General features: G+C 45.9%; 2 protein-coding genes across 2 annotated transcripts in view; one reads left to right on the forward strand and one right to left on the reverse strand.

Moving 5' to 3' along the window:
- The window catches only part of SNAP47 (synaptosome associated protein 47), a 179,306-nt gene extending 178,706 nt beyond the window's left edge, over positions 1–600 (reverse strand). The window contains exon 1 of the mRNA XM_086941070.1: positions 474–600. The gene's annotated coding sequence lies outside the window, so the exon portion shown is untranslated. The remainder of the gene's footprint in view (positions 1–473) is intronic.
- A 412-nt stretch (positions 601–1,012) lies between these two features.
- Positions 1,013–25,523, forward strand: part of JMJD4 (jumonji domain containing 4) — a 159,810-nt gene continuing 135,299 nt past the window's right edge. The window contains exons 1-2 of the mRNA XM_086941071.1: positions 1,013–1,548; positions 20,096–20,261. Of these exons, the coding sequence (XP_086797197.1) occupies positions 1,260–1,548; positions 20,096–20,261 (455 nt within the window). The 5' untranslated portion in view covers positions 1,013–1,259. The remainder of the gene's footprint in view (positions 1,549–20,095; positions 20,262–25,523) is intronic.

Consider the following 25,523-nt stretch of genomic DNA (forward strand, 5'->3'; position numbering starts at 1 on the left):
CGAGTTAACCTGCTTTGTTTATAGAAACGATTTTCTCATAGTATAGAAGTCAATCAGCATGTCTTGCCTTTAGCCCCGCCCTTAGCCTCGCCCACTCGCCACATTTAAATGAGTACCTGCACTATTTTTTTCCCCCAATAAAAGCTCTGGTAAACAGTCTCCATTCCATCCTGTCATCATACCGTATTTTTTTCTCTCGCCACTCAAACTGGAGGCACAGACAGAACTACGGTCTGTTGTGTTTATATCTTCTGCTTGAAGCTCGAGACATGTATGTACCTTTCTCACGGCACGCTCTCAGAAATTTCGGAACTGGTATTACTTGAGCTTGTAATTCCTGAGAGCTGTTGCTGGGAGGAAGTGTGAGGAGCAGTGTATTGCTGCTGCATTGTGATCTGGGTGTTTCATACATGGAAACTGAGCTTCAAGAAAAAAAGATATTCTGTTGGACGTTTTATTTACAGGGGCCTTACCTCCCGCCGGGGTACTCTTAAAATCGGATTGCCTGTGGTATGAGTCCGATTATAAACGTCTTGGGGTTAGTCCAAACCGACTTCAATACACGAAGACAGGGAGAGGCAATTGGAAAGCTAGTTTCTAGTAAATGACAGGCAAACAACAGTAATAGGAGGGACTTCATGGCGTTCTCTGATTGGTTAGAAAATGACTACCCGGAAGAACCCGTACATGCTACTACACCGGAACAAAAATAAACCACAACCCGGAAAAGGTCACTTCATCACCCCCCCCCCCCCCCCCCACACACACACACACACACACGAGAGCCGTTCTAGAATGTTTCGTATCTTAATTGAGGATTGTAAATATCTTTATTTATATTCCGTCTTCGGAAAATGAAACAGCAGTCTTCAGAGCTGTGCTTCTTACCGATCGTTTTTTTTATTCCACATTCGTAGCCTTTTTAACGTCAACGTCGTTATTGCTCACGTTCCGTGGTCGTGGCTATGTGAAGTTGCATTTTTGTTTAGATGAGTAGTAGAGCTTGATTCGCGAGTGTTCACATGTTCAACACGCTGGCGGCTTTGATACATTTTATACACTACTAGCTAAGACTTGCATTTTTCAATTAGTACACCAAGAAGCGAGTGTTTGTTTCTATTTTTATTTGTATTGTCAATGCAGGTTTCAGTTATTTACCGCTTGTGCTACTCTGCAAGTTTACGTTTTTGAGACACCAATCCTTTAATGAAGTTCTTCATATAAATCTGCGCAAAATCAGGGAAGCATGTATTGCTTAAATGTTTGGTTCAATATTATTGGCTAGTACTGGACCAAAAATGGACAAGGAGGCATTCGTGTTTTACCAAAATTTGGACCAGACTCGCAACAGCATATGTTACGACAGACGCCATATAGATAACATCGATGATCCCGTTACCTTTACCTATTCAATGTTTTTTAGACTTTACCTCCTTCCTAATCGCCCGTGTGTTTTCTCCGCCAAGTTCACGGATAGCTGGGAAAGCAGGAAGCGCTGGGTCACTCAGGATGGCAGGCCTAATTTTGATCATCTGCTTCTGAAGTTTGGTAAGGAAACTATATTTGTCAAAACATGCAACAGCAATATTGTCTTTAATTTCAGAAGACAAGCTCGTATGTACGGCTTCCTAGATGTGAGTCAGCAAAAAAATACCTGTAATAAAATTGGGGTACAAATAAGTCTTTTGGAGCTTTAAATAGCAGTCATATTTGGCAGGTTGCAATGAGTGTTGCCTTGGTTCGAAGACATGATTGCCTAAGGACCAGGGTAAGGAAGATCTATGGCTGGCTCAGTATAACATCCTAGATGACAAGTCATTTGAATTACCATGCCTTTAATGAAGCTATCATTTTTTCAATCATAATCTGTATCATACACTTATGCAGTTACAAGGATTCGCAAATTATGACCTTTCTTTTCGGGTCTAGTCTAATCAGTCATTCACAGTGTAGTTATACACACATTTTGCCTTCTAAAAGTTCACTTCCTCCCCAGCATTTTCCGAATCTACGCTGAAATTCATACTTTTAAAGTCTTACAATTTAAGATTTCATCTGTATCCTATATTGTTTATCCTTAAAAGTGTGTGTAGTCAGTCAGTCAAACCACTTTATTCGATTAATTAAAAATCATAAAAGTACAATACAAAACAGCCATGTACTCTTTCCAATACGAATGGGCGACATATAAATGTATACGATTTCTACACAAGAAATATAAATAATTAAAGCTAAAAGAATATATCAGATAAAAGCAGTTACAGAACAATAAAATTCAGAGAAATTCATAATACAATCATCATAAGGAATCTTTTTCTCCTAAGGCGGACAGCAGCACAAGAAAACTGGCTATATAAAAAATATTCCAGGTGTTATCTAACAGTTGAAGGTACATTAGGGCTGGTCTACCTGTAAAAAGCCCTTTCCTCTCAGGAGCGGAATTAAAACCTCTTCCTAATGTCTGTGTAAAAATCACGATACATTATAAAGTGCATAGTGTCCTGAGTTTAAAAGCTGTCACAGTTACACGGGGCTATGTCTTCTGGTTTATACCAACCAGGGAAGTTACCCAAAGAGAAGTGAATTAGGTTAAAGCGAAACCTGGTCAGAAGCCAACGATGGAAGGGCTTTGTCACAATTCTTAGATGGGCTCTATTGATGGCGATTAAATTATTAAATAATGAGCCCTGACCAAAGGTTTTTTTATTTCCTGATCCTCCAGTTCCAGCCTCAGTATATTCAAGAACTGCGATTTCACCCATTTAAGATCAGTTTTCTTGATCCCTTCTGGGGCATTATAAATATCAGGACGCCCTAGTTTAATGAACATACCCTTGACGTACGACAGCCACTGGATACTACTGGCTTTATCTAAAACAACACAGTCCCTTAAAACCTGGTGGTTCAACATTAGTTCTGGGTTGAGCCAGGTTTTCATCTCAACAGACCAAGGGAGCCAATCTCACCAAATTAGTCACATATCCCATCCCCAATTCCTGATGAATAGCGAAAGTTGGGGTTGATTGAGGGACAGACAAAAGGGAGTGGAAAAAATTGTTTTCAGCCATCTGGACCCCTTCCAATTGCTTGTACCCCCAAATAGCAGTACCATATGTAGCGATAGCCAAACATTTCGTCCCATAAATTGCGAGAATTGCCTCACAAGGCCTGGCTCCCAATCGCTGTAGCGCTGACAACGATCTCACTACTTCATTCTTTTTGGCTTTGAGCTGGGGGACCCAGGAGCATCTGTCGTCGAATAAAAACCCCCAATATGTACAAGCAGTCACTCTGGTCACCTCAGCCCCAATACAAACAAGCATTTACAATGCAATAGGTTTCGCAGCATTAAAGTTTGAGTTATTGGCATTGTGTATGACAATGCGTTGCATACATTTTTTAGCAAACTTTGAATTGGTGAGCAGTGAGAGTGTGTGCAAGAGTATGCTGTTGCTCACAGCTGTTATTATTCATACAGCTCTGATGATGCAACTCACGCACGGTCTCACACCTGTTATTATTCACACAGCTCCGATGATGCACATGAGCACGGGGCTGACGCAGTTATTATTCACACAGCTCTGCTGTTGCACCTCAGGCACGGGCTCACAGCTGTTATTATTCACACAGCTCTGATGATGCACCTCACGCACAGGGCTGACACAGTTATTCACACAGTTCTGATTATGCACCTCAGGCACAGGGCTGACGCAGTTATTATTCACACAGCTCTGATGATGCACCTCAGGCACGGGGCTGACTCAGTTATTATTCACACAGCTCTGATGATGCGCCTCAGGCACGGGCTGACAGCTATTATTCACACAGCTCTGATGATGCACCTCAGGCACGGGCTCACAGCTGTTATTATTCACACAGCTCTGATGATGCACCTCAGGCACGGGGCTGACGCTGTTATTATTCACACAGCTCTGATGATGCACCTCACGCACGGGGCTGACGCAGTTATTATTCACACAGCTCTGATGATGCACCTCACGCACGGGGCTCACAGCTGTTATTATTCACACAGCTCTGATGATGCACCACACGCACGGGGCTCACAGCTCTTATTATTCACACAGCTCTGATGATGCACCTCAGGCACGGGGCTGACGCAGTTATTATTCACACAGCTCTGATGATGCACCTCAGGCACGGGCTCACAGCTGTTAGGCCGACGAGTGCATGCGAGGTGGGCGAGTAGTATCGCGGGTCTCGCACTATAGGAGGCAAGGTTAGAGGGTAAAGAGGCTGGAAAAGACAGTGGCGTGGAAGGAAAGTGGGAGGGCTCGGTAGGTGCGAAGAGAGGCTGTGGCTTGAGGGAGATGCATTTTTGAAGTATGCGCACTGTGCAGAAGGAGGCTGGCATAATGTGTGAGAGATGGCCTGCCAGTGCCAGTTATATTCGGGGGGTGGTGAATGGCTTGCGATGCATTTGCGGAGGGTGGAGCTCGTAGTGTGGGTGGAATAGCAGAGGAGGCGGGCTATGCTGTGGCTTGGGGGCAGGCATTTTTAGAAATATGTGAAGCGCTGTGGTTAGAGGAGGGCGGTTTGATTTGTTGATGTGTGAGCGCTAAGGAGATGGGTGACTCGGTGTAGTGTTTTACTTTAACAAAAGTAACGTTTGGGGCGAGATGCGGAGGTATACCAGCATTAACCCCTCAGCAACACTTGCTAAAAAGTCCACTTTTGAGACCCAAGCATGGCGCATGCAGGCAGGAATGCTATTTTTTACGGGAAGGAGGAAACAAGGTGGCGATTATTATATAATACGTCATTACTTTTTCAATAGCGCCGCAAATTCTTCATCCACCACCTTTCCGACCGCAGTCATTAATGACGTCCCCCCAACAAACCTTGAAAAAGTCGTTTACCTCCCCGGTCCCATCCCGCTGCAGCTGCCCCGGCCAACATACGCCATCTCTCAACCTGCATGCCGCACTCTCCCCATTCACCAACACCCTGTGCGAACAATCCAAAGAGACGGAGACTCCAGACCCCTCACGGCGGGGTTATTTGTGCCTTACCATGCCGCCCTCACTAAAGGCTCGAAGAGCGACGATGTCCCAGAGTTCTAGTAAAATGCCAGGGAGACGATGCAACGGAAATGCAAAAAGGCCGCGAAACCACGGTTGTAGCGCAGGAGACGCTATCGCCGTGCGCGTGCACGTTGGCTGTCCCTGCGCAAGCTGCGATGAGAAGGCACGCCGAGCCGAGGTAGGGGATGTGTGTGTGTAAGCGGGAGGGGGTCTGTATGTATGTATGTGTGTGTGTGCGTGCGTGTGTGTGTGTGTGTGCGTGCGTGTATGCGGGGGGGGAGTTCTCTATGTGTGCCTGTGTATGCACGGCGGGAGGGGGGTTCTCTATGTGAGAGTGTGTGTGCGCATGCGTGTGTGTATGCGCGGTGGGGGGGTTGGGGGGTTCGTGTGTGTATGCGCGGTGGGGGGGTTGGGGGGGTTCTCTTACTTGTATTTAAAGGCTGTCTGGAGTAAAGGGATTGTGGGGGCCTCGTTATGTCTGTTGTCAGTCGAAGCAAGCCACCCGCACTCCTGGGCTCAGGCCTAAAATTAAGTAGGTCCCTACTGGTCTAAAAAACACGCTCGACCAATGTTCCTTGATGTAAAATAAAAAAATAAAAGAAAGGAGAAATATCACCCGGTCTCTACATCACGCAGTTCCATCCTCTCGGTGTCCGACCCAGCGTTACAGGTGTCTGAGGCATGTTATGCGGCCGGGGGCGGAGTGCAGTTTGAGACTGGTCCAAGGTGCTCCCGCTATGGCTCGGCGCGGTGCTGCCCTCCCCGTCCATCCGTCTGCTGCTATGACTGCGCGCCTGGGGGGTTCTCTATGTGTGTGTAAGCGCGGCAGCGGGAGGGTTGTCTTTGTGTGTGTATGCGCGGCTGCGGGGGGGGTTCACCATGTGTGCGTATGCGCGGCGGGGGGGTGGGGTGTTCTCTATGTGTGTGTATGCGCGGCGGCGGCAGGGCGGGGGTCTGTATGTGTGTGTGTGTGTGTGTTTCTGCTTCCAAGGAGCCATGGGAGACAGGAAGCGCGCGCGTGGCCTGATCCTGATCCGTTTACACGCGCGTGCACATCGCTTGTCCGCTGTCTCCCTTGACTCCTTGAAAGCAGAAACGATTGCAATAGTGTTTCGCAGCGACGATCGGTTCGCGATCGGTTCGCAGTGCGAAACCTAAAAAACCAAAAACATTCAGCAGAAGGAGGCACTCTGCACACACCCCTGATGCCAGTCTAGCCACCAGTGCTCATTGGGGCCTCCATAACAGCGCCCCAGACCCTCCTTCCTCAGAGAGACACGGTTGGGCTACAGTTGGGCTATTTTCGGCTAACCATCAACTAACATTCAATTAGAAATCATGTTGTAGGATCACTCTAAGTAACCATGCAGTTAGCAAGAAGTTGGTGTATATGTCCTGTACACACTTTACATGGGAATTTATAACGAGTTAGTTAACTGCAAACACTGCGAGGAATTAGTGAAAATTAAATTAGTTTCACGTTTAGTGAAGGGAAGTCGGACTGGCAAGTGTCTCGTAACAGCTTGATAGGAGTCACGGAGGGCTGTATGCAGGCAAGAAACGGTTAGCTGGCCGGCACCCAGTTTGCTAAAGAATACCACAGGCAGCTGCCACCACTGCAAACATGTGGGGGCTGCAATCTTAATGGCAGGATGACTCTACCCATGAGAAGCTATGGATATAAATCGGAAATGGATGGCTGGGTATTTTGCTTCTATGGCGACCCAGCGTAATTTGATCCAGCTGCAAAATCACACGTTACCCTTTTGATTTATTTTTTTGGGGGGGAAACTGGAGCATAACATGCGGTGTCTGTGCAGCCGGCGCTGTGCTGATAAAAGCCGCACAGGTGCTGTGTTAATAAAATGAAAGCTGTGTGACAAAATCACACACACGCTACCTTCTTGATCAAAAAAATTAGCAGAAACATAACACGTGTTGTCCATGAAGCGGGCGCCGTGCTGAAAATAAAAGCAGCACGAATGTCATGCTAATAAAATCAAAGTTGCCTGGCCTCCATTCTCACATTAAAACTATGCCTTTAGGGTGCAAACAAATACAAAAATTGTACTCCAGGAATAACACAAACACTCAAGTGGCAAGATACCAGTAGTTCGGCACTGCTCCGTGGTAGGAAACAAATGAAAACAAGGAGGGACAAAAAGCAAAGATTAACCAGTAGCAAACAGGTGTTTTAAAGGACAAAACGATGTAACGAATAAAAAGGCAATGGGTGGGCAGTAAGCCCTCGGAGTGAATACAGCATGTATGTAAGAGACAGCGCATGCTCTGCCAAGGCTCGGCCTAAAACTATTCAATCAGTAACGAGTTGGACATCCAAAACTATAAAACAAATACAAGACCAGCAGGTGATTTCAAAAGCATGGGCGCACCAATGCAAATAATAAAATGTTCGATAGCAAGAATGTGATGTTATTCACTAAGCAATGGCAAGACAGCGGGGAATGTGGCAGACTTTCACCTACTAAAATATAAAAATAAACGTAGCCACAACGCTGCCAATGTATTTAAGAGCCATACCGTAATCTAGTTAATAAGGCAAACTGCTAATTTCGTGGAAATAGATTTTAGGTTATATGAAAGAATGACAATGCACACGCAAACCTGATGGCAATATACAGAAATAACCTTTGTTGTGAAACAAAAATAAATGACAGATTTAGAGTTATTCTCGTGTGCTGACAATCGACACCCAGGGCCTCATTTATGAGGCCGTGCGTCACTTTTACGCCGCTGGTGCGTCACTTTTTGTGACGCACCAGTGGCGTAAAAAATGCGCCTTGTTGCGCCATATTTACAAAGTGACGCATCTAGGTAGATGCGTCACTTTGTAAACCCCTGCGCCACATTAAACCTGCGCCAGGTATATTGTATGCAAGGGGGGCATATTGACGCAAGGAAGGGTCGTAGAAGTGACGCAGTGAAATCTATGAGATTTCACTGCATCACTTTTAGGACGTCGTTGCGTCAAAATCTTGCGCCTTCCTCACAGCAGGCGTCAGACTGACGCAGACCCTTTCACATGGGGCTTGCCCCATGTGAAAGGACGCATTGCTGGAGTTGCGTCCCTTTTGTGACACACTCCAGCAATGCGTCACTTTTGCGCCATACAGATACGTCAGAAATACTGACGTATCTGTAACTCCTTGCGACATGATGCGTCATACATTAAATATGACGCATCCATCATGTCGCAAGGAGGGCGCACTGAGAAATGACGCATCGCTGCTTTCACGCAGCGATGCGTCACTTCTCATAAATGAGGCCCCTATATTGGAAGCTACCAAAAAGGCGCAGCATCTCCAAAGCACGGTGGAAATTTCAGGATGGATAGTCGGAGCGCACCCATCTATTAGGCTAAATGGGGGTGCAACAGATTTTCATAAGCACACTAATGGAGAAGCTCATTGAATTAAAAAAAAAGTCACTAATAGGATGGATACATGGCATGTGCTAAGACTCAGGGAAAAACGCTATTTACCATTTTAAGAAGATACAAGTTGTGAAAACGTAAAAGTAACATACTGAATTATATATGAAACCTTCCCAGAAATACAAGCCAGTAAGACTGGGAATGCGCTTGCTATATAACAAGCCCTCGCAAAAGCAGGTGTTTTTCACATTTCAACAGTACGTGCGGAAATTATTTCAAGTTACAAAAGAACAAACATATTCGGTTTATGTAAAGTGCTCGCACAATACCCGATGTCCTGTACACTCGGTGAAGCTTGCTTGTATTGTGCACCTGAGCCTGTGATGCTGGCATTTTGTATCTTGTGTGTGGTAGATCACAGAGCGTGCACTTGGGGGCTGTATAACCCATGTTTTACCTTTATGAATCAACGGGCGTCCATAGCTCAGCAGATATTCTCAATTCTCCATCCACTGCCTGTGAAACACTCCTTCCTTCAGTGGATCGTAAATTGATTCCCAGCAGAATCTTTTTTGTGACATGTATAATTGCCCTATTTTAAGAGATTCTAAACCCGGGAGAAGTGCGAGCTGAGTAGCCTAGTAGGTTTCTTAGCAAACGGTACTGAACGTCTGATGTGTATTAACGGAGAGGGGTATACACATCACATAAGGGGTATATGTAATACCAATTTGCTATTTCTTTTTTTTTTGACTTGAATGTAGGGCTAGCTAGGAGACAAAGGTCTAGGTCGGTGAGGTTAGATTGCCCAAAGTACAGCAGACCAATACAACACTCTCCCCTGCTCTTTCCCTTATGGGATTGAAAGTGTCCTACATTATCTAAACAACATCTACACGTTTCTGCTGCCAGCTTCTGGCCTGTGTGTTTTGTTAGGGCTCTATGAGTGTGTTTGGCCACGCCTGGAACATTTGCAGACAGGTTGCTTGATAGGAGAGTCGGGAGAGTGCTGGAAAAAGGGAGAGCGCAGTCATAGCAACGGGAAATGCTGCTCTTCCATCCTTTTGGGAGTGAAGCGCGAGTAACGCTGTTCCAAAAGGGGAACTGGAACTCGTACTCCTGGGGCTCCGACTCAGTGCCAGTAACTTAAAGTAAAAAAAAAAGTACCACGTGATATTCAGCTCGGGCTGCAACAATCTAACGTACAATCCACAGTCCGTATGCGTCAGCGACATTCAAAAACAAACAGGCAACACTTAAAGGGTTACAACAACATAATCCCACTCGGAAAAAGATGGAGGCGCAAACTGGCGAGCCCCCATGCGGAGCGCTGTCAGGCATGAGCCTTGACACAAAGCGCCACCAGGATGTTTCGGGGGGCACAAGGGGCAATTTGGCCAGACAATTTAAATGCGTATTTTTCAGCGAATCTCGAGACATGAAGCACCCAGGTACGGCAGACCGAACACAAATATAACGGGGGGGGGGCAGCTTCCTTTAGGGCAGAACAAACAGAATGCACTGTCTCCGAAATTGTAAGTGAGAGAAGCTGCCCGGGAGATCGACAGTTCTAATTCTACATTAGGTGGTAGCAGGGTCCACATACAGGAAGCATGCACGGAGCGCGCATAAGCGATATTTAAGGTTCCGAGCATGGCGCATTAGGAATTTAGTAAAGTAGCCAACTCATCTCCCCAGGGACCTCCCATCCACAAAGTCTAAGCACAGATGGGGCGGGGTCGTCGGGCAGCGAGTGTCCAAGTCTCTTTCCTTTAGCGCTTTCCCTCCTACGAGAGTCCTTCTCCTGGGTCTCACCGGGAGCTAGGTTTGTCGGTGTTTTCCAGCCACTGGTAGTTGTTGGTAGAGGTCATGCTGGCACGCCACTGATGCTCTTCTCTACTGCCCGCTTACCTCTTCAATGTTCTTTTCACTCCACACTACGTAGGTAGTAAGAGCAGCAAGGCGGGTCCAAGAGACGAACCTCATGGCATGGCCTCGGTAGACGCTGCTCAGAAAGCACAGCGTCCTGTAGGGATTCGGGGGCGTGCTCTCCCCTTCCCATTGGCTGGAAGGTAAAATTCCAGCCAATGGGAAGAGGAGGGGGCGTGACTTAAAAAAAGACACGGAAACGCCCCCGAATCGCGTCAAGGCGGGCCCTGAACTCAGTGACGCTCCTCTCCTCCAATGGCTGGCCAGCATTTATGAGGCCAGCCAATCGAGAAGAGGGGCGTGTTCAGGCCCCCATACTACTAACAAAAGATTTCGGCTCCGCCCACCCACTGCTTACGCAGTGGGACGGTAGCCGAAACCTAAAAAAGGTTTTAACTTTATTCTTTCGTTGACCCATAATCAGGACATGTGATTTAGAGATATTTACCACCAGATCCAGGGAATTTATAAAGATCCCAAATGCATCCAGGAGTCTCTGAAGGCCTATGGGAGTTCAAAATAATAACACGGCATCGACCGCGTATAGGAGGTTCGAAATGGTCCTATTTCCTACACGCGGGATGTCCAGGCTGGCATTATCCAGAGTTTTGTCTAGGGCATTAATATATAGCGTAAAAAGTAAAGCGGCCAATATACAACCTTGGCGAATGCCTCTACCAGACTTAAAGTGTCATGCGCATTTGCCGTCATGAGTAACCCTAACAGCTGCCAAAAGGTCCCGATGTAAGTCAGCTAAAAAGTAAACCAGACGAGGATCAATCCCTATGTCAAGTTAAATGGACCAGAGCTTTGATCTGTTCACGAGGTCAAAGGCTTTCGACAGATCCATAAAGCCCATACACATGGAACCTTTATTCGCTACAGTATATTTGCCTGTCAGTAAATATAAATTAAGGCACTGGTCCATGGTGCTTCTGCCTGGTCTAAAACCATACTGAACATTGGATAAAACCCCATTATCATTTACCCAATCAGTGACTTTGGCCAGAATCACCTTACCTAAAATTTTGACGGCAGAGTCCATCAATGAAATGGGACTGTAACACCTTGGATCCCCTCCCTGATATATATAATAGTGGACTGGGACCATGAACAGGGAACCCCTGGACAACTGTGGCGTTAAAAACATTTGCTAAAATTTTAGCCCAAAATTTATGCTCACCCTTATAAAGATCGGCAGGGACACCATCAGGGCCTGGTGCCTTATTACTAGATGTGTCTATTATTGCCCACTCAATGCCCTCCTCTTTAGAAGCCAACAGAGGTAAGTCATTACCAGTATCTAAAGCTGTAAAAGACTCATAAGGCTCGTTTGACCCATAAATGCCCTCGAAATGTGATAGCCACTGTTCCTCTGAGATGTTAGTTTCCAGGCTACCATTCTCGTGCCCTGAGAAAAAAGGGCTATTGACAATAGCCCAAAACTTTGAGCTATCCTTCAGTATTTCTACGGCCATTAAGGCATTCCAAGCCTCTGATTTAATCTCATTTTGTGGGTGTATACTGCAAGTTTATATTCTTTTCTGAGACTAACTAACTGCTCCCTGTCTCTAGGTTTATTTTCCAGGGCTTCTATTAAATTTTGATGAGCCCTGGAACATTTAGCATCAAACCACCTTTCCCCTGGGTTAGACCTGGGCTTACTTATAATGGTCAAGTCAGTTGCAACCTGACCACAGATAAATTCAAAAGCTCTAATGACCTTATCCTTTGGAGTAGAGTAGTCCACACACTTTGCAATATCGTTTCTAGCCTTCATACATAAATTAGCAAAGGAGTCAGGGACTAACTTAAACCATTTTAGCCTCCTCCCTTGGTCTCTGGTTACCACAGGGTTGGCAACCCTATCCTTACCCGGGGAGCACAAAAGGTCCATATCTTTATCTAAAGCCAGGATAACAGGGTTGTGATCGCTAAAGGGAGACAACCTCGCATTATAGAATACTACATTCCCTAACATTAAGGGGGACAAAAATATATAGTCAATAATGGTCTCCCTACCCCTGGCCTTAAATGTTGCTACCCTCTCACTTGGGTCTTGGAAACCTGGTTCATAGGGATCAGCTCCTAACAGGAGATCCTTCAGAGCCTCCCCCTTAGATGTATGCTCAAAATGGGGTAGCAACGAATAATCTGGACCAAAGGCATCATCAATTCATCAATTCAAATCACACAAATGAACATTAAAATCGTCCATAAGAATGGTGTAGAAAAAAGTGGATTGCTGTAAGCTATATTCTTCTAAAAACATTTCAAATAATAAAGATGTTCATTTCTAGAATCACATTCCTCAGAATTATAAAAGTTAATTAACAATATTTTAGGGTGATTAGGAGTATTTAATCCCTCCCATGCTCATGACTAGCTGAGCTCGCCATGACCGTTAGAACGCTCACACGCGGGGCTAATTCCCCTGCTGTGCTTGGCATACTAAGGAACGGGCATGGTCATGACGAGCTCAGCTCGTCATGAGCACACGAGAACTGTGGCTCATGACGAGCTGAGCTCGTCATGAGCACCAGGGCGCTATGCACGCCCCCAGCACAGCAGGGGAATCTGCCCCGCAGTAAAGGGGTTAATTCTGCTATCAAACAATTATGAGAGGTTGCCCCCAACAGCTTAACATACCCTTTTATCTTTAGGGAGAAGAGGAGCATTAAGCCTCCCTTGGCTCTTCCTGCCGGTGAAGGTCGAGCGGGCGAACAATATGATTTAAATCCACCTACCCACAAATTGCTCTCCCTTTCCCATGTCTTCTGGAGAGCAATAATATTGTGTTTTTTTACAAACTTTAGCCAACTTGAATCCTCCCTTTTTGATCTAAGCCCTGTGATATTCCAACTAATGATATTACAGCTAGGGCCAACATCAGTATCAGTAATTTGAGGGTTATGACTAGATTCCAAAGGACAATCGTGAGAAGTCTCTAGTCAGTCATTCTCATCTAATTGGGACACTAGGGAGAACCTGTTAGATAGAGCTAAACCCACCCCTATATGACCTGTCTATGTGTGAAGAGTTTGTTGAGATAGTGTAACTCTATCACTAGAAATTTCAAATTGAATTCCATGGTCATTATATTCTGCAAGGCTTTGAGGAGCCTGATGTGGCCTCCTCGAAACCACCTCTGGATGGGTCTTAACAACTACATTTGGGCGTCTGAATGGGGGATAGAAGAATCCCAGTGGCAATGCCCTAATGCCACCCTTCCCCTTCTCCAGGTCTGAGGTGTCCCAGAACAGTCTGGCAGCAGTACCTCGTTTGTTAAAATTAACAATAACGCAATCCCCTTCAACTTGTTTCGGGGAGTTACTTATTCACCCCACCCTCCTAGCCATTATAATACTAGAGGAAATCTCAGTATTTCCGGAGCAGTAATAATCACACCATTTTTTAGCTTTCAATAACAGGGCTGCGGTGGATTCTTCCTCTTTGGCAGTCAGTGGTGGAACCCTAACAAGAACCGCAACCAGTGGGGTTGTTTCTGGGGGGAAGTTGATACTAAGTTGTTTAGTTTTTACGCACCTCTCATGTGGAGCGGGGAACTCGCTGCTAGCCAGGGTATGGGCATAGTCCATTAAAGCCGCAGGGGTCCTATCACTACTGCTGGAGTTCCCCCCACTCCCAATGAAGCCCCGATGACCCCCCTAACTCTCTCCATGAGACCTGAGTCAGTTCTCACTTGTGATGGGGGAATTAAAAGACCACCCCTGTTGACCTCTCCAGAACGTAACCTAGTGTCTAGTTGAGATTTAGAAGGTTCACTTGGATTAGGAGGGACATGCAGAGGGCTTGGGACTGTTAAAAAGAGTTAATACACTCACATTTTTCCAAAATACCAGCTACACAAATGTTCATTGTATCAATGATGTCTAGTCAAAACAGATTCCAAACGAGAAGTAAAAATCTCCATATTCCAGACTGTCACGTCTATAGTTCAGCTCGCAGCAGCCCCTTGGGTATAATAATTTTTTTTTAGGCCTTTATCCCGTTTTTCTGATAGGTCTCTTTTTCACAATCACAATATGTCCCTGGGGCTGCCTTTTTTGTTCCGGTTCATGGGTAGGTGAAGAATTTTTAGTAACGTTCGCCATACCCCTTGTCTCAGTGGCATCAGCAATGGAACCTTGGGCACTTAGCGAAGTTGTTAACAGTACAATAGGTTTCAAGGGGACAGGATATTTTACCACAGGATCAGATGTAGCAGTCCCTGCATCTGACTCTTGGCTCATGCCCAAACCCAGTTCCTTTTCTGCATTAGCAATTTCTTTATTTAATACACCCACCGCCGAGGTTAGATATGAACTAATAGTTGCCGATTTTCTAGGCACTTTTGCTTTTAGCGCCCCCTGTTTTTGGGTACATAGATATTTCCACTTACGCATTATAGATGTATGGTATAAGAGGGATGTACCATGTTACAACGCATACTATTACAACTACCTACGGTTACAACGCGACCATTACAACGCATACCATTACAATGCATAGCGCTTTGGGTGGCCCAGCCCGGCCTCTTTCGGTCACTGACGTGCTCAGACGGGCCCGCCCTTGGACCGGGCTTCGCTGGGTGCCCCCCACGCTCCCGCGCTGCGGGAGCCCGAGATCAGCTTTAGTGCCGGCGGGAGTGATGCGGTGAGGCGGCTCCTGACGCGGTACCCCTGGTGCCTGTGGTCCTGTGGAGGGCTCAGTGGTGCGGTCTCCATGCTGCGGGAGCCCAAAATCAGCTTTAGCACCAGCGGGCGCGATGCGGTGAGGCGGCTTCTGCTGCGGTGGCCCCTGGTGCTTGTGATCCTGTGGAGGGCTCAGTCACGCGGTCTCCCGGGCTGCGGTAGCCCAAGATCAGCTTTAGCGCCGGTGGGCGCGATGCGGTGAGGCGGCTCCTGCCGCGGTAGCCCCTGGTGCCTGTGGAGGGCTCAGTGACGCGGTCTCCCACGCTGCGGGAGCCCGAGATCAGCTTCAGCGCCAGCGGGCACGATGCGGTGAGGCGGCTCCTGCCGCATTAGCCCCTGGTGCCTGTGGTCCTGTGGAGGGCTCAGTGACGCGGTCTCCTGCGCTGCGGTAGCCCGGGATCAGATTTAGCGCCAGCAGGCGCCATGCGGTGAGGCGGCTCCTGCCGCGGTAGCCCCAGGTGCCTGTTCTCCTGTGAAGGGCTCAGTTATGCGGTGTCTGTAGTCCAAAAGATATGTTTAAACTAGTTTGGAAGTGTTCCAGCTGAAAAGGGGCTCTTTTTTTCTTTTATCTTATCTATTTATTGTGACTCACTTGATCCTCCAATGGATCTTGTTTTGTGCCAATGAGGGGTTGGATATAAGGATCCAATTTCCAGATATCCAGCGTGGATCAGGAATTGGATGTCCGATTCACAAGCTAATAATTAAGTTCATGTATATAACTCTCAAAACCAGAGTATACAAGTAAAGGATTAATATTGCAAGTCCGAACCTTCTGAAGAAGTTTATGCAGACTAAAATCATGTAAACCAATAATTCTGGTAGGTCTATACAAAACAATAACATTAGTACATTATTTTCGGAGATTTCTTTGAGCTGATCTCTCCCTGTGGCATTAATAAATAAATTCAGAATGCACAATCACATTTAAAAGGAAAGACCTGATAAACCATAGACTAAGATATCTAGTTAAAATGTAGTTGATCGAAGATTTCAATTTAAGGGCATCACATTATTAATTAATAAGCATGTATTTGCCAAAGAGTACAGAATAGTCTAGTTAGTTGGGATTCCAATAAGGTGACAAAAGGATTAGGAGAGTTCATTGAGGACATGAACCATGACAGCTTATGTTCAGTGTCCCATCGAAAAAGGAGTCCATAAATAGCACACACAGCATAGGCATCAGTCCAAATGGAGGGAGCGAGCAAAGTCCATAAGGGATGAGCATGAACAGAAAGAGTTGCTAGAAAGCCAAAAGCAGTCTTTCTTGAATCCGTCCGACTAACAGAACCAAAACGACCAGTTTCACACCCCCTCATTCATCAGATAATGTATAATATACTCTTCTAGTTCCGGGGTGACAACTCCTTGGTCACTTCATTGTGTCATACCACTCAGTCCATTGGTAAGTTCATATAAGATGATTGTCATGCAACATAAAGGAAGAAACATATTAAAGAAAGAGGTGGTACTGATTGCGTATTTTGTAGGTCAACTGGTAAACATGAACCTCCAATCAATTATCCTTTAAAATCAGACATGATAGTTCAAGAGGATATTTTCTCATAGCAAATGATCCCAAAGTATCAATTTTTGTTGCAAAATGTCCTTCTTAGTGAGTGAGAACTCTGTCTAGGAAGCAATAGTTTTGCTTCACAATGTAAGTTTGAGAAAGCTTCTCACAAGTATAAGACAGTACAGAATAGTAAAACGTAGGCCTAGAATATAGTCAATTTAAGATTATACAGGATTAAAGTAGTGAAATATACATTTCATAGAGGTAAAGCAGTATTCTATTAGCCTATTTCAGCTTATAAGCATTCAGAGATGTTAAAAACTATGTTGCAATGATTTGATGTAACTATGCCATTTTACTGCAATTTCAAAGTACCAGTTTTTTCAAATGATAAAATATTAATCTTGTTTCAAGTGATCTATATTAGCACATACATGAAGAGTATTGTCTAAGGGTTTCAGAAGGTTTACTCTCAACATGACTGTGTAGCACCATGTAGGGAATATTCAATGAGGTCTGAAGCAGTTTAAGCAGGATTTATTGTAGCAGCACGAAAACAGGTACAGGCAGTGCTGAGTCCACAGTTCAACTGCACTAATCAATACTATACATAGCCTCAGTAACTCCACTGGAATGTAGAACACCTTCAAGTAAAAACATGTCTCATGCCATGGCTCACGCAGGAGCTCATGCAGGTGCATGCGACAGATATAACCCTTAAAGGGAAACACACATATAATGAAAGAGAATGTAACACATCTCCTTTTTAATAAAAGAAATGAACAAGATAAAAGATAGATGGATAAATAGCCTAAATAAATAACATACAACAAAATTGGGACATAAATTTAACAACTGTTGGTTACATATCATTAGTGAACCTTGCAGGAACCTTAATAACTCTTTTAGCATCCCTGACTCTATGCGCAATGGAGTCATTTGGGACATTTCGTACTTGTCTTCCTTCTACTTCTCTGTCCACATCATGAGGTTGATGACACTTTTCTAATCTACAAAAATTCCATATTCTACCATCTTGTGTCATGGCACTGTTATCAAACACTTTTTTTAATTGAATGGGTTCACTGTACTTATCAAAACCTTTTCTGATCAACCCAGGTTTTAGAACTCTAACCCAATCTCCTATATTGAAAATTTGTGACCTGACATTCCATTTATTGTCATACCATCTCTTGGCTTTGAGTTGCTTATCTTCAACACGTTTGGCCACATCATCCACACACACTCTATCACCTGTAAAGTGAAATGACTTCATTTTTAACCACCATGGTAAAACTTTAGACGCAGGATTTCTCCCTTTAAACAACTTGAAAGGACTTACTTGGGTAGTTGAATGTGGTGTAATACGATAATTCCATAACCGTTCTCTCAGTGCACTTACCCAACTTCCACCGTACTTAACTGAGTCCACAATGAACTTTTTCAGCACTTGATTGAATCTCTCCACCTGACCATTCTCGTGAGGTTCATACACAGAAGTAAGCCTGTGAACAACATTGCATTCTTTAAGAAAATTTTTCATCTCTAACAAGGTCAACTGTACTCCATTATCAGTTACCAGGCACAATGGGCAACCTTCTCTTGAAAATATGTCCTTGAAAAAATTTATAACAGCCTCAGTGGTAGCTTTAGAAACAAACTTGATTTCAGGCCACTTGGAGTGGTAATCGATAATAACCAAAGCATAGCGTGAAGCCTCAGGCAACATGTAGAAGGGACCTGAAATGTCAAACGCTATCTTCTCCCAAGGTTGAGATGGCCATTTCACCACTTTCAATGGTGGAGTGTAAACTTTAAGCATTCTCTCACTCGAACAACACTCTGTACATTCTCTAACAGTTTTATCGATGAACCTATCAACACCTGGCCACCAAAAATAGTCTCTAATCAATCTCTTCATTGAAGAAATACCAGGATGAGTAATTTAACTCTAAACAGTATACCAATGATATTTGCCCAAAAATGGGTAAAAAATTATGAATAAAACAATTGTTTTCCACTTACTGAAGTCTGTTCGTGAAAGCGTATCAGGCAAATCAAAGCGTTGTTAAGGAAAACGAGTGTTGCTAAGGAAAGCACTCATAAAATGGCCGAAAGCGTAAGCGCGATGACATGGAGCGTAGCATCAGCGTGATGAAGTAGGACGCAGCGTGATGCCGAGCGCAGTGACGAAGGACGTACTGTGATTGGATGTACGTTCGTGAAAACGCTGCGGTGGTCTCGGGGAAAGCGCCAGAGTTCGGTAGGATGTTTCCTTTCGAAATTAAAGTAGAAGAAACGTTAAGCAGGCAAAAGTCTTGTACGTTTTAAAAGCGGAACAAGGGGAATTAATGAAAATTACTGTACAGTCCGATATAACGAAATTAGCAAGAAAAGCAAAATATAATAAAAAATTGATATTTTGAGTAAAATACCGCCGCAGGTGCAATCAGAGCAATAAAGGACAGCCGCTGGTACTATCAAGTGTACATAGAAAAAAGAAAGAATAAACATACCAGTAAAAACTTCCAAGAATGTTCAAAAAGAAGATCTTTTCTGAAATACCACTCTTCCTTCATGCTGCAGAGTGGTATGAACCGTCGCCAATTTGTAGGAAATATTCAATGAGGTCTGAAGCAGTTTAAGCAGGATTTATTGTAGCAGCACGAAAACAGGTACGGGCAGTGCTGAGTCCACAGTTCAACTGCACTAATCAATACTATACATAGCCTCAGTAACTCCACTGGAATGTAGAACACCTTCAAGTAAAAACATGTCTCATGCCATGGCTCACGCAGGAGCTCATGCAGGTGCATGCGACAGATATAAACCTTAAAGAGAAACACACATATAATGAAAGAGAATGTAACACACCACTTTTTGTTTTTCTCATTTGGTGCCTGATTTTCACATATACTGAAGATGGAATTCAGAATGGAAAACCCTCAATACACACACAAAGTTAACTAATTTATGTTTTATTTAATTAATTCTTTACACAATTCTAGTATCTCCAGTGGACAGTTAAGAACATTATAACACATGAGTACAACACTTTACCATTCTATTACGTGTTAAAATAATTGGGATAAGGCTGATTAATGAAATATAAACCTATCTAATTTAAATGAATATGATTTAATCTATCCTACAATCATCTGCATGCTTTTATGATGCAGTAACGATGTTTCTCACGTTTATTTCTCATGTCTCTTTAACGTTTAGATGGTTCACGCTTATTCATGTATTAATTGAAACGTCTCAAAATCAGTTTATGTGTCACATAGAGAGCCTTAAAGCATTTCAGCTGCATCAGAAGTCACACTGTAATTTACTCACATCGATGATGCAAATTGTTCCTTTCTTAGCAGTCACCTAAACTAGTTTTGATTTTTGATTGTAGAAATTTCGACTGCTACTCTTGTAGTAAGATTTGAGACTTTTGAATACCTAAATACGTTTCATGTGACATTGTGTCGCTCTTTCATAAACAGCCTTCTAAATACTTCTGTTTCAGGAGAAGTGGTAGTTCCTGTTGCAAACTGTGACGTCAAAGAGTACAACTCCAATCCAAAAGAGCAGATGCAGCTTGCAGAATTTATTAGTTATTGGAAGGACTTTATTCAAAACAACTACTGTTCTCCCAAGGGTTGTCTCTACCTCAAGGACTGGCACATGTTCAGGTGAAGATTTTAAGGAAAAGTTTTTTGAGACTTGCACTTTTTGTGGACTTAGTTTTTAAAATGATGTAAAATAGTCAATTGCACTTTTGAATAGGGATGAAATTTACTGTGGAATGTCACTATCACACGTGTGTGGGCAGTAGAGGAGAAGCAAATGATGTACATGGGAATGGGGTTACAGAGGTCAGGGCCATATGAGCAGTGTTAATTAGAAGTTGAGGTACAATGTTATTGAGGGGAACCATTATGTCACTGTGAGAAGTTGGCCTGGTATATGTTGTCCACTAATTAAAGTGGGCACCTTGTACCAGTTCAAACAATCCTTATGGTGATTTAAGAGGTTAAAGATATCCTTAGCAATCTATCCAAGTAGTAGCTGTGGAAAGCAGCCTTCAGGCTTAGTCTTGAAGGAATGTTAAGCAGCTTGTTTCACCTGAACACAACCTATTAGTATTGATTAAATGAAATGAGAACTACACAGTTGTTATAAAAATATGTATTTATTGATATAACACTCTCTAGTACGTAACAGTATCTTCTACAAGAAGATACTTCCAAATCACACAATATTGTAGCACAGAAACAATAGTAAATAGTACTAATACACAGTGGGCTCCAGGGGTAGACCAAACCACAACTCGAGTCAAGACAGTGTCTAGAGGATGCAGAATCGCTGGGACCCCAAGGAACCACATAAGGTGAGTAAGTAGGAACCCCACGGAGGATGGGTGCAGTTAGGGAACACCACTGCGTGCTCTGTACAATTCTATGGGGAAGTCACGGTTGAAGTTTTAAAGTTCAAGTACCCTTCCCAGTGGACTTCGAAGAAACACCATGGAAGTTAGGAGGGTAGAGAGCCACTCCACCCGTGGATAGTGTAGACCCCAGTTACCTATCCCAGGGAAGCCAGGTGCATAGGTCTGAAGTGGCGTCAGCAACCGCCGTCGGACCCAATGGAGGACTTCGAAAACGAGCCGCTGCTGGAAAGTAGAAAAGTGTCTGTTCAAATCCAAAGGTGGGTTCTGCTCGAAGAGTACCTGAAAGCAGAGGGGACAGAGTCTGGTTCACTCAGGAGTGACCAGGGGCTCAGTAGACGAATGCCCACCGATGTTGGGTGCTTCAGGTGCGTTGATGGAGTTCTTGACTCTGCAGCCACAGGGACCAAGAGACGTCGAGGATGACCAGGAGCCAGATGCAAGCTGTCCCAAGAAGGATGTTGAGTGCTGAGGGTTCGGTGTCCGGCGGGAGCACCAACAAGCCTTGGCAACGGCAACCCACGCAGAAGGTCAAGGAAGGTTACTGTTTTGACCAGCAAGGCCCAGGAAACTCACCAAATACAGGGGAGTCAAGGCAAGCCTTGCACAACCAGGGGAGCCCAAGAACAAAGTTGACCCTCTATTGGACCCACAGGCCTGAGGCAGAGGAGTTGCGAGAGGACCTTGAGCAATTTCACCAAACAGCAGCCCACGGAGCACTCAGTGCGAGGAGGCCGGAGTTCTTGGTAGGAAATGGTGCCATAGGTTGGGGCTACTTGGAGCCCAATGCACTTGCTCGGGAAACGCCAACAAGCATATGCACTTGCAAATGAACGCGGTGCGCAGGGGTACGGGTACTGCAGCCCCCACAAGGGATTCTGGCCTCAAACTTGGTAAGAGGGCAGCTCGGACCTCGAGGGACGTTGAAACCCACCTCCTGTGTTGCTGGAGCCATCAGAGTCCGTAGGAGCTCAGGAGTAGCAGATCGGTCAGTTGTGATGTGGTGCCTGCGGTTGCAGGGAGTGACTCCTTCACTCCAAGGGAGATATCTTCAGTTGTCCTTGATGCTCCACAGTTCCTACACGGAGCCCGTATGGTGCACAGGCACAGACGATGCTTCAGACTGGCCCAAACGAAGTCCAGAGTGTCCAGAAGGTCGAAGTTCAGTGGTTTCTGGTTCAGAATCTTCTCCATGTCGAATCTAGGGTCCTACAGCCCCGTAAGCCCTTTTGTACCCACGGGGGAGGGTTGGACAGATTCAGGGGACTCTCCTAGGGGAGGGTCTGGACAGTGGGGAGGTTACTCCCATGTCCTTTGTCTAGTTTTGCGCCAGAGCAGGGGCCAATGGCTCCCAGGACTGGTTTGAACTGGACTATGCACAGGGACACCAAATGTGCCCCTCATGCAGAATTTTGGTTGCTGGCAAGTGCACCCTGTGAGAAGTTGGCCCGATATGCAGCGTTCGCTATTCTAGCGACCGCTATGTATCGTTCCAAACGACCCTTATGGTGATTGGTTGTAAGTCAACCTATAGACCAGCTATCCTAGTAGCGTGGATACGAGCAGTCTAAGGCTAAAGACTCGAGAGGGCGTGTTAAGCCAGCTGTTTACCACACATGTATCCCTTGAACACACAGTGAAAGGACACCACACAAGTGTTATGAAAATAAACGGTATATTTATTTAAGAATCACAACAGCCCTGTACTCTTTATGAGGACAGGGTACTAAGCACAAACCAGATCTCTTAGGAAAATACTTCAAGTGCACAATTAAAACAAGTGTCCGAAGACACGGGAAGTTTAGTGGTCTCGGGCGGACCCGATAAGGCAAGTCGGAAGCGAGGGACTCAGGACCCTAGAGTAAGGAGGCTATGCAGGCACCGAAATGCCGAAGTTACCTAGCCACGAGGGCTGCGGCTGCACAAGTCTTACAGGCGTCGGGGGTCTTCGCTGACGAGCCAGGAGCCGGAAGAAAAGGAGTTGCTGGCCGGGACCAGTGATGAATAGTTCGTAGAGATCCAAGCCTGGATCAGAGATCGTTGATACCTGAAAGCAGAGGGGACCAAGTTCGTACTACTAGCCAGTAGTCAGAGGGTACCAGGAGGGCACCGGTTGGCCGTCACCTCGACCAGGTGAGTGGGCGACGCTAGGCTCTGCAGTCTCACGGACCAGGAGGCGTTGTCGGCGACCAGGATGGAGGTGCGAGCTGTCCCACGAAGGATGATGCTGTCGGCGTCGCTGGGCCCAGGATTGGGGCAACAAGCCTTGGCAGATCTCAGGGCCACGTGGTAGGCCTAAGATGGCGTCTTGAATGGACCAGGAGGGTCCGGGGTGCTCCTCTCGGAAAAGGGAGCAAGGGCCGATCTGGAGCAACCAGACCAGCAGAGTTGTTTGTCGGTCGTCGTCAAGGAAGGGCACAAGCCAGCGGCTAGTGACCGGACAACGTGCTGAGCAGCGAGCAGAAGGGCCCCACGCAGATAGTGGAGATGCTGGGAGACTGCACTTCGGTGCTGGAGCGGCTCAGGGTCGGGGCTTCTCGGACCCCAGAGCACTCACCAGAGAATTGCTTCGATGGTCGTGCTGGTTAAGAGCGTGCAGGTTCTGATGATGGCCGGTCCCTCGAGGTCTCGTCGCACCCACAGATCACAGCTGAGCTGATGACGTGGGTAGAGGTCAGAGGTGCCAGGGAAGCCGGTTCTCGTCGAGCTGGGCCGTCGGATTCCTTGAGGAAGGACTTACAGCAAACCGCAGAGTTCTTAGATGGTGCCCGCTGATGCAGGGTGACTACTCCTTAGTCACAAGGGAGAAATCTTGAGAAGAGTCTCGAATGTCCTTTCGTAGAAAGTAGTTCTTGATTCAAAGATGATCTAATTTGGAAGGGTCCCCGCACCGGCCTTTATTCTAAAGAAAGGGGTGGGTACATGACTAGGTCCTGCCCTAAGGGTGGGACCAGGAAGGGGGGTAGTTACACCCCTCTCCCCTGCCGGACTTTCCCCAGGCCAGGGCTGGTGCCCCTGGAACTGGTTCTAACCGGCAGATGCGTAGTGAGCACCGGGGTGCCACTCCGCAGTCACCTTCTCGCAAAAGCCCTACCTACCCAGAATACACAAACCCTGTCTGGGACGGTGCGAACACCGCCCTCGACAGGAAACCCTTTGTCCAAGCTCTCCTCGCTGGAAGGACTCCCAGCAGCAGGAGGTCAGACTCGTGTCTGTGGTGGCAGCATCCATTTTGTGGAGCTGAGGCTTTAGTTAACTTTAACCGGGGTTCACAGTTACGTACATGTCGTGTCCCTCTAGAAGGGCGGAGTGCTAACCTCGTCGCCAGAATTGGTGAGGGGGCAGCATCCCGATTCGTATGACACCTTACTCGACATGCCTTGATAACGCGACACCGAAGTTACAGATGTGGTACGCGTTATCTTGGAACAGCCATTGGGTCTTGATTCCGCAAGCTGCAACCGGGCTCAGCTCGGGCCAGAACCTAGTTCACACGAGCCCACGCACTCTGCCTTCAGGATTGTCAAGGCCTGCCATAGGAGTGACTGATAGGAACTCGGGTGTCCATTGTATGGTTAGATATAGAGCTACTATACCTAAAGCAAAGGGTGATTACACGACTTTGCCCCCAGCTGTCATGCAGCCAGTTGTGTCAAATTTAGGAGGCCAGCCAGGGGTGGCATAATACATGCTGCAGCCCCTGGCGGCCCTGGGTACACCTATGCCCTGCGTTACGGGGTCTGATAAGGTGGCCCAGTACCAATTGGTAAATGCACCTAGGGTACATATCGTAATTTAGAAAGAGAACAGCCAGGCTGTGGGTCTGATTGGCAGGCCCACAGCCAGAGAAAGTCGTAAACCAGTGAAACAAAAGCAAAAAATCTGGGTGATCATAGGATTGCAGACCCTACTCTCCTACATGACCCCCCCCCAAACGTCGGAACAATAAGCTAACCTTGACCAGGTGAGTCTTCTTGTTCTAAGTGGAAATATCTGGAGAGCCCATCGGCATTGCCATGATCAGTACCAGGTCTATGTTCCACTGTAAAGTCCATCCCCTGTAGGGAAATGGACCACCTAAGCAGTTTGGGGTTTTCACCCTTCATCTGATTTAGCCATAAGAGGGGCTTATGGTCGGTCTGAATCTTGAAGTGAGTGCCAAACAAGTATGGCCTCAGCTTCTTCAGGGCCCAAACCACAGCAAAGGCCTCCCTCTCAATAGCTGACCAATTCTTCTCTCTAGGGGTCAGCCTTCTGCTTATAAAAGCAATGGGCTGGTCTTGACCATCAAAATTCAGTTGAGAAAGAACAGCTCCCACACCCAACTCAGAAGCATCTGTTTGGACAATGAATGGTTTGGAGTAGTCCGGACTCTTAAGGATAGGCGCCGTGCACATGGCCTGCTTTAGGTCATCGAATGCTTTTTGACAGCTCGCTGTCCACTGAACCTTCTTTGGCATTTTCTTGCTTGTCAGTTCGTTTAATGGTGTCACGATGGAACCATAGT

Source organism: Lissotriton vulgaris, chromosome 10 (assembly GCF_964263255.1).
Source record: "Lissotriton vulgaris chromosome 10, aLisVul1.2, whole genome shotgun sequence".
Lineage (NCBI taxonomy): Eukaryota > Metazoa > Chordata > Amphibia > Caudata > Salamandridae > Lissotriton > Lissotriton vulgaris.